At 39.0% G+C, this 15,637-nt stretch overlaps 1 protein-coding gene across 3 annotated transcripts in view; it reads right to left on the minus strand.

Annotated features, from left to right (window-relative positions):
• Positions 1 to 9,750: 9,750 nt before the first annotated feature.
• Positions 9,751 to 15,637, minus strand: part of KNL1 (kinetochore scaffold 1) — a 173,264-nt gene continuing 167,377 nt past the window's right edge. For all 3 annotated transcript variants that reach the window (XM_033952570.1, XM_033952569.1, XM_033952571.1), the window contains 2 exons: positions 13,918 to 14,040; positions 9,751 to 13,386 (listed from right to left, as the gene is read on the minus strand). In XM_033952570.1, coding sequence (XP_033808461.1) covers positions 13,257 to 13,386; positions 13,918 to 14,040 — 253 coding nt within the window. In that variant the 3' untranslated portion in view covers positions 9,751 to 13,256. The remainder of the gene's footprint in view (positions 13,387 to 13,917; positions 14,041 to 15,637) is intronic.

The following is a 15,637-nucleotide window of genomic DNA, read 5'->3' on the forward strand; positions in this document are numbered from 1 at the left end:
GTTCGAGTGGATGCTCACCTGGGAAGTAGCGATCATCAAACAGTTTGGTTTGATATAACGGCTAAAGTGGAGAGCGGCCGCCCGATACTTAAAGTCCTAGATTTCAAACGTATGGACTTTAATGCTATGGGAGAGTACCTGAAGAAAGAGTTGTTAGGATGGGAGGACATAAGAGAAGTGGAAAGACAGTGGTTTAAGCTGAAAGGAGCGATAAAAATGGCTATGGACCTTTATGTGAAGAAAATCAATAAAAATAAGAGAAAAAGGAAGCCGATATGGTTCTCCAACCTAGTGGCAGAGAAAATAAAGGCAAAAGAGTTGGCGTTCGTGAAATATAAAAAAACCCAAGAAGAGGAGAGCAGAAAGGACTTCAGGGTGAAACTGAAAGAAGCCAAGAGAGAGATACGTCTGGCGAAAGCACAGGCGGAAGAACAAATGGCTAAAAATGTAAAAAAGGGAGACAAGTTTTTTCAGATATATTAGTGAAAGGAGGAAGATGAAAAATGGAATTGCTAGGCTAAAAGATGCTGGGAACCAATATGTGGAAAGTGATGAGGAGAAAGCAAATGTGCTAAACAAATACTTCTGTTCTGTGTTCACAGAAGAAAATCCTGGAGAAGGACCGAGATTGTCTAGCAAAGTTACATGAGAAAATGGAGTAGATTCTGCGCCGTTCACGGAGGAGGGTGTTTATGAGCAACTTGAAAAACTGAAGGTGGACAAAGCGATGGGACCAGACGGGATCCATCTCAGGATACTAAGGGAGCTCAGAGAGGTTCTGGCGAGTCCTATTAAAGACTTGTTCAACAAATCTCTGGAGACGGGAGTGATTCCAGGGGATTGGAGGAGAGCGGATGTGGTTGCTATTTATAAAAGTGGTCACAGGGATGAAGCAGGAAACTACAGGCCGGTGAGCCTCACTTCAGTTGTTGGAAAACTAATAGAAGTTTTGCTGAAAGAAAGGATAGTGTACTTCCTTGAATCTAATGGGTTACAGAATCCGAGGCAACATGGCTTTACAAAAGGTAAATCGTGCCAAACGAACCTGATTGAATTTTTTGATTGGGTGACCAGAGAGCTGGATCGAGGACATATGCTAGATGTAATTTACTTGGATTTCAGCAAAGCCTTTGATACAGTTCCTCATAGGAGGCTGTTGAACAAACTTGAAGGGCTGAAGTTAGGACCCAAAGTGGGTCAGAAACTGGCTGTCGGACAGACGCCAGAGGGTGGTGGTTAATGGAAGTCGCTCGAAGGAAAGGTGAGTAGTGGAGTCCCTCAGGGATCGGTGCTGGGGCCAATCCTGTTCAATATGTTTGTGAGTGACATTGCTGAAGGGTTATAAGGAAAAGTGTGCCTTTTTGCAGATGATACCAAGATTTGTAACAGAGTAGACACCGAAGAGGGAGTGGAAAATATGAAAAAGGATCTGCAAAAGTTAGAGGAATGGTCTAATGCCTGGCAACTAAAATTCAATGCAAAGAAATGCAGAGTAATGCATTTGGGGATTAATAATAGGAAGGAACCGTATATGCTGGGAGAAGAGAAGCTGATATGCACGGACGGGGAGAGGGACCTTGGGGTGATAGTGTCCGAAGATCTAAAGGTGAAAAAACAGTGTGACAAAGCAGTGGCTGCTGCCAGAAGGATGCTGGGCTGTATAAAGAGAGGCGTAGTCAGTAGAAGGAAGAAGGTGTTGATGCCCCTGTACAGGTCATTGGTAAGGCCCCACCTGGAGTATTGTGTTCAATTTTGGAGACCGTATCTGGCGAAGGACATAAGAAGACTCGAGATGGTCCAAAGGAGGGCGACGAAAATGATAGGAGGCTTGCACCAGAAAACGTATGAGGAGAGACTGGAAGCCCTGAATATGTATACCCTAGAGCAGGGGTCTCAAAGTCCCTCCTTGAGGGCCGCAATCCAGTCGGGTTTTCAGGATTTCCCCAATTAATATGCATGAGATCTATGTGCATGCACTGCTTTCAATGCATATTCATTGGGGAAATCCTGAAAACCCGACTGGATTGCGGCCCTCAAGGAGGGACTTTGAGATCCCTGCCCTAGAGGAAAGGAGAGACAGGGGAGATATGATTCAGACGTTCAAATACTTGAAGGGTATTAACGTAGAACAAAATTTTTTCCAGAGAAAGGAAAATGGTAAAACCAGAGGACATAATTTGAGGTTGAGGTGTGGTAGATTCAAAGGCAATGTTAGAAAATTCTACTTTACGGAGAAGGTGCTAGATGCCTGGAATGCGCTCCCGAGAGAGGTGATGGAGAGTAAAACTGTGACTGAATTCAAAGAAGCGTGGGATGAACATAGAGGATATAGAATCAGAAAATAATATTAAAAATTGAATTAAGGCCAGTACTGGGCAGACTTTCACGGTCTTTGTCTGTATATGGCTGTTTGGTGGAGGATGTCCTGGGGAGGGCTTCAATGGCTGGGAGGGTGTAGATGAGCTGGAGTAGGTTTTAATGGAGATTTCGGCAGTTGGAACCCAAGCAGAGTACTGGGTAAAGCTTTGGATTCTTGGCCAGAAATAGCTAAGAAGAAAAAAATTAAATTTAAATTGAATCAGGTTGGGCAGACTGGATGGACCATTCTGGTCTTTATCTGCCGTCATCTACTATGTTACTAAGTTTGATGTTGTATTAGAACCCTTGTTATTAGCCATTCATCAAGCAGAGGGGATATAGGGTATTCCTCATTCTGATCAGGAATATAAAGTTTCAGCATATGCAGATGATATTCTGCTATATTTGAGAAATCCAGAAACTATTATTCCATGTTTGCTAGAATTGATTGATACATTTGGAAAATTTTCAGGTTACAAAATAAATTGGAGTAAGTCTGAAATTCTTCCTTTAAATGTGTATTGTTCTAAAGGATTATTTGATTCTTTTCCATTTGTATGGAAAGAAGATGACTTAAAGTACTTAGGTATTATGATTAAAAATAATTTAGACGATACAGTTAAAGAGAATGAAAAACTTTTATTAAAAAGAGTTACAGAGTTGTGTGAGCAATGGAATCAATTATATATTTCTTGGTGGGGAAGAGTTCAAACTATTAAAATGATTATATTACCTGTGGTTTGTTATCAAATGAGTATGATACCAATCTTTTTTCATCGGTTCTTTTATAAAAAAACTTAACGGTATCCTTATGAAATTTCTTTGGCAAGGTAAAACGCACAGAATTGCTTTAGTATCTTTTCAAAGGCCAATTGAGGAGGGTGGGGTAAATTTTCCTAATTTTTATAGGTATCATCAAGCCTATATTTTACATCAAGGTATGTATTGGATCCTCCCAGAACTCTTTGAGAATGCACCGGATTGGCTCTATTTAGAATGGCGTCTCTTGTTTCCCTTAAATTTGGTTCATGTGCCCAGTATTAGAATATCTAGAAGATATACGGAGAACAGAATTTTATCAGAAACATGGAAAACATTGAGATACATTAGCAATTTAACACCTATTCCAATAAGTAAATCTACAAATCAATCTTTATGGATTAATTCCAAGATTCAAATTGGCGGATCTAAAATCTTATGGAAAACCTGGATCATTGCAGGCATTCGAACTCTAAATGATGTTATTTCAGATGGTAAACTGCTTGAATTTTCACAGCTGCAACATAGATTCGGTCTTAATAAATCACAAAATTTTAAATGGTTGCAGCTGAAGCAGGCTATTCAGGTAGGGTTCCCTGAATGGAAAAATCTGAATACAGTAATCAATATAGTCTGGAGTTCCTTTGTTTTCAAGCGGATTTCCTGTGACATCAAGCCGCTTTGTGGTATAAATTGTTATCTGGATTTGTGAATAAAAAACCAAAAAATGGTCTTAGAGACATTTGGAGTATTGAGATAAGGCAGCAAATTTCTGCATCTCAATGGCCACAAATTTGGTCTTGGAGAATGAGATGTACAATGTCAGCATCTATGAGGCAAACTTGGTTCTTTTTGTTGCATAGAGCTTTTTGGACCCCAGTTCGTTTGCAAAAGTTAGATAGATCTAAGTCTAATAAATGCTGGCATTGTAATCTGGAAGTAGGGACATTGGATCATTTACTTTTTTACTGTCCCTGTATTAAATTATTTTGGAATTCAATTTGGACGCAGGTTAACCGTTTACTTGAAAATCATGTTGCTTTGTCTTATGATACTATTCTGTTTGGCATGGCTATGAGGAAAAAAAGTCAAATTTCATCTTATAATAACAAACTTCTATTAATACAGGGGTGGCAATTCAGCACATTACGACTAATTGGAAAAATTATACAAATCTTAATTATTCTTTTTGGTGGAATTCACTTTGTCACATTTTTAAAATGGAAAGAGCAATTACTGTACAGAAAGGTAATTATAGCAACTTTATAAAGATCTGGGGGCCATTAGAGAATTATTGTAATGAATGAACATCGTTTTCCTTTCTGATGGAAATATGTATTTTATTGGGGGGAATTGGATGATTAATATTTTTATTTAATGATTGGATTTCTGTTGTATTATGAAAATTTCATTGAAGAATTGTTGGGTGGGGGGAAGGGTTATAATTTCTACTTTAATGGATTATATGTATAAGAATGTCAAGTGCTGTATATTTTATTAGTAATGTAATGTTTTAATATTAATCACGTGTTTGTCAGTTTTAAAATGAATAAAGAATTAAAAAAAAAATAAAAAAATAAATACACCACATCTTTGACTATGGAGTGTACTTCTGGGTACAGGGGGAGGTTGGCTATCAGTAGATTTCTGATTGAAGGGATGCTCAAGGGCATCTCGTGTTTATTGTTGCCGGCCCCTCACTGACTCTCTCAAAGGCTTCTTGATTAATACATACCTGTAAAGTTTTTTTTTTTCAGTTTTTGCCTTCTCATCTATTCTTTGCACCTAAGTTGCCACTACTTATGGTGCTTGATTTTCACTTACCCCCAGATTCTATAAAGTCCGTCTAAAGTTAGGTGCCTATATCAGCGTGCCTAGTTGATATAAGCATCTAACTTAATTGTTTAATCCTTTAATTGGCAGATGGTGAAATGGGTGCTTTACGTAACTTGATGTTGAACAAGAGCAACAGTGCCAAATAACAGACATTTGAAGATGCAGATCTCCCATAAGAGCCATAGAAAACACATGCTGTTTTTGAGCAAAAAATGCTAAATAAAGGGTTAACAAACTTTGTGACTGATGTTAATTGGATGTTAGGTGCTTAGTCCAAGGCACCTACCACAAAGTAGGTGGATTGTGGGCATGTTTTGCATGTAAGTGCCTGTTTTGGACTTAGGCACATGTATTTAGGCCAAAAAAACCCTGGCATATATAGGATGCACCTAAAGTAGGATGCCTAGCAACACATAAGGCTGTTAGGCAGTGCTAAGCTTGATTCTGTACAGTGCACTTAACTTTTATAGAATCATGCTTAGCGCCGCAGTAGTTGGTGCCAAAATTGACACACCATATATAGAATCAGAACCTTAGTGCATAGTTAGGCTCTGAAATTTTTTGCCAGATGATGTGATAAAAGCAGTTAGTGTAGATGGGTTTAAGGGAAAGCTACAGCTTAACACTGAAGTAAGTAGCATGGAAACTATATTGTAGGATCTTGTCAGGTACTTGTGTCCTGGATTGGCCATTATTGAAAACAGGATACTAGGCTAGATGGATCTTTATTCTGATCCAGTTTGGTAATTCTTAACTTCTACATGTACATAAAAACATAACCAGTGTTCTCCCCAGGGCCTTTTAGCCGGGCGCTGCGCCCGGCTAATTTAGATGACCGCCCGCCTTTCATCTATCGTGAATCCTGCTGCCGCCGCCGCTCAACATAAAAAAAACCCCAAAAATAAAACACCTCTCACCGGCTTGGAGACGCAAACTCATGCTTCGGGGCTCTAAGGTGTGCGTGCTGGCTTCCCTCAGAAACCAGAAGTTACGTCCTGGGGGGGGGGGGGAAGAAGGGAAGCCAGCATGCACACCTTAGAGCCCCGAAGCATGAGTTCGCTACGGGCTAAGGCAGCTGCCTGTGAAATAAATACAAATCACTGTCGATTTATAAGCACGGGACGGCACATCAGAAGCCAATCTGAAGAGCACTCCTCAGGTTGCCTCCAATTTTGCTCGGAAGGTATACTGAGCTATTTTGCTGTTTCTTTAACCAAGCTCTGTCCTCTGATTGGGTATGTTTCCCTGTCTCCAGAAAGCAGAATAATCCTGCTGTGTTGAGTGTAAACCCACCTCCACAAAGCTGCTGGTAATGCCTCTTCTCGCCAGGATATTAAAGACTGTCAGATCGTGTGGCTGTAGCGAGTCTGGGACTCCTCTGGGAGAAAAAAAAAGGTGTCAAGTTCCCTTCAGTTCCGGCAAGCAGGGTGATCAAGACCACATGGGGGGTTTCTGCCTCGGGCAAGTTTAGTTTTTGGTCTCTTGGATTGTTACTCGGTTTGTAACGTAATTTTTTTCTTAAGAGGGAGCAGAATCTGAGTTGTGCCTCTGCCACTTGAATTTCCTGGTAAAGGAAGGGGGTCAGTTGCTCTGATCTTTCCTAAGTCACAGCAAATGCCCATTGACCCCCCAAAAGAGGCAGTACGGCAAGTCATTATTAATCAATTGTATGTATCTATGGGTAGCAATGAGAGTTTTCTCACTGGGTTCCAGTGCTGTTTGCTATTTGAACTGCAGTGCTTAACGTGTGCAGCTCAGAAAAGAGGTGTTTTTTTGTGGGTTAAAAAAAAAAAAAAATCCTATCCCTTACAATACAGGGAAAAAAATCTTGGCAAATCATCAGATGAGAGCTGCTACTTGAAGCTCCTACGATGGTATGATTTTGAGTACAGGGATTTTCATGCTGTGCATTGTGCACAGATGTTAGTATGAGTTAATGATCACGCAAATGGGGCTATGTGCACGGCTGCTGTTTCCAAGTCCTGCAAGAAGGTAGAGTTGTAGTTCCATGACAGAAATCGAGTGTTCTCTGGGCTATTTTCAAAACTTCAGACCAATGAAAAGTTTGTGGATGCTTTCTCTTTGATAACTGGTACACCACATCCATCATGAAACTAAGAGCACTGAGCACTTTCTCTTTGAAAAAGTCATCCAAGAAAATAAGTATTCCCATAGATTTAAACCTTCCTTTTCTGGCAAACAGCATCTGGGTAAATAGCTTAAAAAATTGCTCTCGATGCATAGACTTTCCTAAGTTTGGGGACTGGGTAAAATAAGGATCGCCTGGATCCCACAGACCTCGCACATCTCTGTGGCATGGGATCTGCAGGGCATTTTAACACCCGCAGACCTCACAGTTTTCGCTCACCTTGAGGTAAGCAAATTTTTAAGGATGTGAGCTAGAGATCCGTGAGGTTCATGGGGCCTGCAAGATCCTCATTTTACCCAGTCCTCTAGGTTTGTGTGTTGTCACTATGCATGTCATGCACAAAATACATATTTTTTGTGGTGGTTTGGGGGACACAAGTGACTATACTTTTCTTGGGTCTCTTTTTGGTATCAAACAAAGTTATTCCTTAAGGATCTTTTTTCCTGTAGATGTTCTTGCCCTAGATGGAAACACCAGGGATGGACTGTCATAGGAAAGGAAGGGCATAGAGGGTGGACAGTGGATGCAAGGGTCAGAAAGAGGGTGAAAAGTAGATGGAAGGGATAGAGAGAGAAAGGGCAGAGGCTGGGTGGAAGGGGCAAAGAGAGATGATAGATGTTGCATGGAAGGACAAACACTGAATAGAAAGAAAAGAGCGAAGAGAAGATGATTAAAGTAGAAACGACAAAAGGTAGAAAATTTTTTTTGTTGCTTTACGTAGAATCAAGTAGTATTGTAACTGTATTGATTCAAGTTTATACGTAGGAAATGAAAATAAGGAAGTTTTTTGGGACTAAATCCTTTTCCTCAGGTAAGGACAGGATACCATAACAACTGTATACTGTACTGTCTTGAAGAAAGATTTGGCCTCTGAAAGCTAATTGAAAAATGGATTAGTCCAATAAAATTCTCATTATTTGTTTTATTTTTTATTTGTTAATTTGTAAAGTGGTGAGTGTTATGCATCAGTTTTTTCAAATTTACATCTACTGTCTTTATATTTTGCACAGTATTAGGAGACATGTATTACTGTTTTTGTGGTGTTGCATTGTATGCAGTCTGGTTTCTTAGCAGTTCAGTTTAACTTCTGTCTACATATTTCTATTTTTAGTTTGTGATTATTCCATATTGGGCGAGGGTGTATCTCTGTTCTGTGTGTATGAAAAGGACATGGCTTTCTGTTAGCATCGACTGTACAGGATCAATTGACTGTGCAGGATCTGGCTTTAGTTTTACAATGCGTGTACTGGTGTTCTAGTACTCACTGCAGTGTTTAAGATGCTGCCTTTTCCTAGGTGTACCCTTATTGTGTGACTCGTGAATTATTACTAAAAATATCTTTTTTATATAGAGGAGGGTTTAAAGGAAAAAAAAAAAATCAGCACTGGCTGTCATAGATACTAGGTACACCACTGGATTTAATGACCCTATTCTAACTTTACTGTTGACGTAGGCGTTGTCCCCCCCACCACACACCCACTATAAAGAATTAAAGTTATATTAACATCAAGCAGCTTTCAAATGACATTATAAGCAAATAAAAATAAAATATTTTTAATACATTGCTAATTATTACCTGCATCTTTACCTAAACTGTTTTGCCCTAGCTCTCACTTTGATCTTTATCTGCTACTTTTTTATTTTGCTATAGTGCAATCACACAGGTCTCCTTCAAAGCTCAGTAACACCTCTCCATAAATTATGTGGAAGGGGTCTGGAAGTGGGGATTGCATCCATTTCATATCTTCAGTGAGACTTCAGGAAGGAACCTAGTGATCAAAACATTATTAGAGGTGCTGTAGAGCCGTTTCTTGTATGACTGGATGAGCTATATTTATCATTTTTTTCTTAGTTTAAATTTATGCAGAAATTAATGGCTAGATTGAACCCAATGACTTCATTAACAGAGGGTGCATATCTAATTATTCACTTCTAGAATTGGATACTTCTTAAATTAAGTAAAAATATTCTGGCACAAGTGTCAAACCTTAAAAAAGGAAGTCATATTGAGTATTGGAAAACAATAATAATTAACTAATAAAAATAGTACACATTTAGGGCTCATTTTACAAAGGTACGCTAGCGCTTTTAGCATACGCACTGGATTAGCGTGCGCTACCTGAAAAACTACCGCCTGCTCAAGAGGAGGCGGTAGCGGCTAGCACGCAGAGCATTTTAGCGCACGCTATTCCGCGCATTAAGGCCCTAACGCATCTTTGTAAAAGGAGCCCTTAATTTTCCCCACTACCAAATTTCCCCACCCCGCCCGGCTACTTTTTCATGCCACCCGGCTGGAAAAATTTCTGGGGCGAACATTGATAACATTAAAGAAACTAATTATTATAACACTGCATTACAGGCTATCATCATATTTTTAGAGCCATCAATTTAATTCTAAAAGTCAGGGGCCACACTCTAAGTATTCCCCCCATACAAATGGGTAAATGAGCAGTTCTGTATTTTATAGAGCTACACATTAAATCTATGATCTAAATCTTTATTACAAATGTTTTATTTTTTTTTTATCTGGATCAACAGAAAAAGGATATAAATTATTTTTACAAAACAAGAAATGCAGTTCAAGATTAAGTTATGTTCTCAGAAATAAAGTCGGGTAGGAAAATGGAAAATCCACAAGGAGTCAAAAGGGAGGTTAAAAACAAGAGGTTTATTGGTAGAGTACCACAATTCAACAGACCCGACAAGAAGCTAGCCATGTTTCAGCAAACCACCTGCTTCAAGGGGTCAAAGAAACTTATGAAGTGCTATGCTGTCAGAACAGCTCTATGTATAATTCTAAAACTTATCCACTGCAAAGCTAAAGTGAAGCCTACCTTACTGGAGGTACCAAGGCTTCAAAACACGTGTAACATAAAATTAAGTTATTTTCAATGGCTTAATTTTCTAGGAAGTGTGGGAGAAGAGGGTTACAAAAGTAAATAGTAAGCGTCTGTGAATACAATTAAGGACAAAGAAAAACAGAATTTAATTACATAATGCAAGAGAACATGTATTGCTGTTCTCTAGGCGACGTCATAACTGACTCGTTCAGAAAGTGAAGTTGCTTACCTGTAATAAAGATTGAGTACAGACAACTAAGGGAAATGAAGTCACACTTGCTGGTGAGACATTTCCCCTACTTGGCTCTAGAGAAAATATTTTTCCATTATTTCTTCTGTAGAACTATACTAAAGGGAAACATGAAATCCTAAAGTCACTTTATAATTCATTAAAAACTTTTTTTAATTTAGATTAACAATTCAAAACACACACAGGTGACTTATGGGAACAGTTTGCATAAGAGCTATTAATGCATTTCTTATCAACTATATTAAAAATTAATCAGCCTTCATCCAGCCTTTGGAATCAACAGTGCTTCCACTTAGTTGATGGCAATATAGATACAGTACTTTAAAAAGATAACCTCTATGAACTGTAAAAGATAGTGAAATGTATTCTTGCCTGTGAATTCCCTTCCCTGAGGTCCAGCTAGACTAGTCCAAACCAGTTGGCTATATTCCCCAACCAGCTGATGGATGCAGAGAAAAATGAGCTTTCAGTGACATCCCCAATATAACAGCAAGTGCAGCTTAGAACTAATCAGTATTTCACTAACAAAGCTATTAGAAGCCTATAGAATGAAAAAGGAATCCAGAAATAGCTTAGGAGAGAGAATAATTGTCACAATTCCATAAGGCAAAGAGCCAAAGAAGATGGAGTAGAACCACCACCTCAATCTACAGGAATGATCCCACAACCTACAGTCTTCTTGGACAGGATGCTGGATTTGTATTGCAGGACTCTGGGAAAAAAATTAAATGGTAAGAATAAATTTCTCTTCCCTTTTTGTCCAGCTAGACCAGTCCATACCAGTGGGATGTACCGATGCTATAAACATCCAGGCAGAAGACATGGCTCCCTGAATAAACTGCCCTGCTAAAAGTGCTTTTGTCTCTAGCCTAAACATCAATCTCGTAGTATTTCACAAATTAATATAGTGAGGATCAGGTTGCTGAATGGTAAATGACGTCCGGAGACACTGTCTGAGACTCAGCCAGAAGTCACCTGTATCCTAGTCAAATGAGTCTAGAGATCCAACTGGACCAACTTCCTAGATACAATGTAAGCTGATTCAATGGCTGACTTGATCCAGCACACTGTGGCTGACTTAGTGACTGCTTATCCTTTGCTTGGCCTCTGGAACAGGGCAGATAATTAGATCTTCTAAATTAATTTGTAGCTGCAAGATATTGAAACAGGATTCTGTGAATATCCAGGGCTCAGAGCATGTGGAACAGACAGCTGCCATGATCTGGAGGTTGCCATAACATCAGGTGAGCATCCTTTGAAGCTGTAGAGGGATTCCCTCTGTTGGACCCAGGCTGCAGCTCTGTATTGCTCACCCTATTCTGGAGCTGTGCATACCTTTTGTTTTTTTTACTTTACTTAAAAGCTACAGCCCCTTTTTAAAGGGGAAGCAGCCACGCAGGTAGAACTGTCCCCCTCCCCCCTTTTTTTTAATTCCCTGAAGGGTCTAATTGCTAGGGGTGAAGGGGGAAACAAGACACTCGCACACTCACTAACAGGGGCCCTATAAAGCCTGTACCAGAGTGCTAGCCTGCAGGAAAGAGCTCAAAACCACAGAGGGTAATCCACCTCCCACATTCCTAAGAGGTCCCTTGGCCACTGGAGGTCCTCAATCAGCATAGGTCAGGCCACACCACAGGGGGGAGTGGGGGGGGGGGCAGACAACTGTACCTACACCATCTGCAGAAGGAAGATAAATTCTAACTAGGTCTAGGCTGCATCTGCTGTTTTACTGGTGATGTTAGTGGAAGTTGTCATTTTTTCTACCTCCTTCTGCCGATTGGGGGATATAATCGACAGGTCTAGTTAGACAAAAATGAATTTACAATTACATATTAGAAACAGTCCTATGATTTAAAACTTTTAATGAAAACAGTAGCCCATGTCCCTAAATTAGGTTTATAATGATAGAAACTGCCTTACAGAAGCTGAAACACATCTAATCAAGAATTAAATCTAAATAGCAGATCTAGTGGGTCAAATACTGTAATGGAATGGCAAGTCAAAGAAGACAATTAAGTGCCAGTTCAAATCCTGCTTTTATCATTAACTTTTCTTAGGATTTTGAATAAGACATTTTATATCCTCTTGACTTAAGATACACAGTTATATGATCTCTGGGACAAAGTACCACATAAATGCAAAAATGTGTTAAAAGCTATGATCTCATTTATTTAACTTACTTAAAGCTGATTTTACTAGTACTGCTGGTTTACACTGCTCCTGTATTATTTCCCTAAATCCCTAGAAGAAGCTTTGTTTAAAATAATGTCACAACTGCCTTACATGAATGGGATTAAATTATTTCATGCACTGTGTGAAAGATATATTTTTGAAAGTAGTAATTTGATCTAATAAGTTAAATGTATGAAGTTAAATGTATGACTCCTGCAAATATAGAGTTCAAGTAAGCTACACTGATAGAAAAATTTGACCAGTATAGTTATAAACTTTAGCGATACATAAGGATATGACTATTTTAAGCAAAATAAATGATTGCTCAGAAGCATAGCTGCCTCAAAAGAAGGTGGCACCAAGACTATAGGAGCAGGAAATGCATTTAACTTAACTCAATATTTCTGGGGATTTATGCATCATGCCAAGGAATGTAATGAACCATGCACACAGTTTAGTAAATTATAAATCTGCTGATGGTTTTGGGTCTAGGTCAGGATACATGGGAAGTGAAAACTGGGTAAGTACTATAGCCTATCCCTCCATGCTCACTGTAGAGCTTTTCTGAGCTAATGTTTCAGCAGAGCGAGTTCTATTCATGTCAACACAAATACTGCCACTTCAGACGAGCTGCCCCAGTAGACAACCTTCCCAAGGGACTTTTCTGGACAAGAAGCTGAGAAAATATTCTTTCTTTGCAGTTTGTAGTACCAATGCACCCAGCTGTTCCAGAAACAGACCTTTTGAAATTGTTGATGATTGACTGGAAATATGTTTGAAATTTCATCATACAGTAAAAACATCCTATAGGGCAACACCAGAAGATTTATACTTGGAACAGCTAGAATAAGTTTAAAAAGAAGGGCAAGAATTCCAAGTTTTCTGCCATGGACTATACATTTACTAAAACAGAGAGAAGGGGTGTTTCTTGGAGAAGGTTCTGATGAATCCTGTTGACTGCTCTCCTCAGGTAATTGATGCCCAGAGGAACATCTGACAGAACTGTGTAGATTTCATCTTGGCTAGACAAAGAAAAAAAAAAAGAGAGAAAGAAAACAAAACATTACTTTGTTTCTCTAAGTAGCTCAACTAAGCAACAACACAATCTGCTGCCCACCATTGTCATACAACAGTAAAACCTTGGTTTGCGAGCATAATTCGTTCTGGAAACATGCTTATAATCCAAAATTCTCGTATATCAAAGCAAATTTCCCCATAAGAAATAATGGAAACTCAGAAAATTCGTTCCATAAGTCAAAAACTTTAATACAAAATACTGTACATACTTGTATTGCAAGACCTCGCTCGTTTAGAACAGTCACTACACTCCCGCAGCGTCAGAGAGAACCACCATTGGCTCAATTGTCATGCGTGTATACTGTACATACTCGTATTGCAAGACCTCACTTGTTTATCAAGTGAAAATTTAAAAACGTTTTGCTAGTCTTGCAAAACACTTGCACACCAAGTTACTCGCAATCCAAGGTTTTATTGTACTTCCAAATTTAAAAATAACAAAGTATTTCATAAGATTCTTACACTCCTTAACTCACCCAATATTGCCAATGTGTTTCAGAACAGTAAGGGACAGAGGACATGCTGGGTAGTTTGATGATAGACATATTGTCACTTCAAATTTTGCGAAAGCTGCGGAACTGGAAAAAAGAAGCTTCACCCTATAAAAGATTATATATATAGGCAGGGGTTAATAAAGATGCACTCATACAGAAGTATCTTTTTTCTTTTCTTCCTTTATGTCCTTCTCATTTGTGAGTTACATGTGTCACATAATTCACAGATATGTAGTAATTTGACAGGTAAAAACCCCTTAGACTTCCAACGAGGATGACACCTGCAGTTTAAATTTAAACCATCCAAATAAAGGGATTTCAGTACGGGCTCAATTAACCCTCCGAATAAACCCTGCCCCGTACATCATCTTTTCCCTTATTCAAAACAATTTTCTAATGCAAATAAATAAATGTATAAATATAAAGTGCAGGTGTGCATTCAAATTGGGATGAGAAAGGAGATATGAGATGCTTTAAATCCCCAGAAAGTCAATCAAAAATAAAAATTAAACAATCAAAAATAGTCAAAAACAGTGTAAAGGAAAAAGTCACAATGAAATATCAAACCGCTAAGACACAATTCAACTTAGCTGGATCCTCTCAGGTTCATATCACCACTGTGTCTCCACTCGACAAGGCCCCATTTCGAAATCTTCATCAGGAGTGGGGAATATTGAAGAGACAAGAGAACTAGTCTGTTAGCTAAGAGTAAGTGTACAATCAATCCTGCTCCACCGGCAGCAGCGTAATCACACTGGAATTGGAGGCAAAAAAACAATGGCGTCTGGAGAATTCAAAGACGCTCAGGAGCCCCGTCCACAGCAACGCACTCAAAAATGTGATGACGTATAACTAACAAGAAAACTCACAGCTGAAAGATACAAGACATGTGAGGGGCTGAAACAAAGCCCCATATAACTGAGTGTAAAAGAATAATAAAAATAAAATAAGAATGTGGAAATGTATCATGTGTTTGAATTTTATGTAGAAAAGCACTTGTCAACGTTTTCATTCAATCCAAATGGGGGAAATGCCTTGACATGGAAAATCCAAAAGTTCTCCCTTTGTACATCCCACATAGATGAGACCACAGGAACATGATATTACATAGATTACAAAACTTGACTCACAGGACATAATGAACTTAAGACTGTAAGTCTGCCCAGTAGTGGGGTGAATTCAAGAATCCCCAATATAGGAGGTGTCACACACAGAACAATGACCACATAGAGAATGGAAGCATGTGTCAGTAGAATGATGGGATTTCAGACGAAAATCAGAGGAAACTAAATGTTCACATAAATTCTTGCCTCGTGTGAAAGCAATACACGGATTGTCTCTGAATGCTGGTTGCAACTGTAGAATGTGCCAATGATTTTGAATTACTTTGAGCTACAACTGCTGATTGAGTAGAATGAGAGATGACGCAGACTTGTTTTGAAGATATTTCTTTCCTTCTTTGAGTAACTAGGAGATCTCGATTAGTGTGCCATGCCCTTAGGTAAGCCTTCTGAATCACTGGTATGTCCCAAAGGATTTTAGCTTCCATCTAGACGTCAAGATCAGTAATGCATATCCTTCTGGCCCGCAAAAATTGACCAATAGGGATAGCTGCTTTCAAACGTTTGGGTGACAGCTCAAGTATGACAAAAAATTATTACGTTCAGTGGGTTTATGTTGAACTTTGGTGAATAATTTACAC

The sequence above is a fragment of the Geotrypetes seraphini genome, chromosome 7 (assembly GCF_902459505.1).
Source record: "Geotrypetes seraphini chromosome 7, aGeoSer1.1, whole genome shotgun sequence".
NCBI lineage: Eukaryota > Metazoa > Chordata > Amphibia > Gymnophiona > Dermophiidae > Geotrypetes > Geotrypetes seraphini.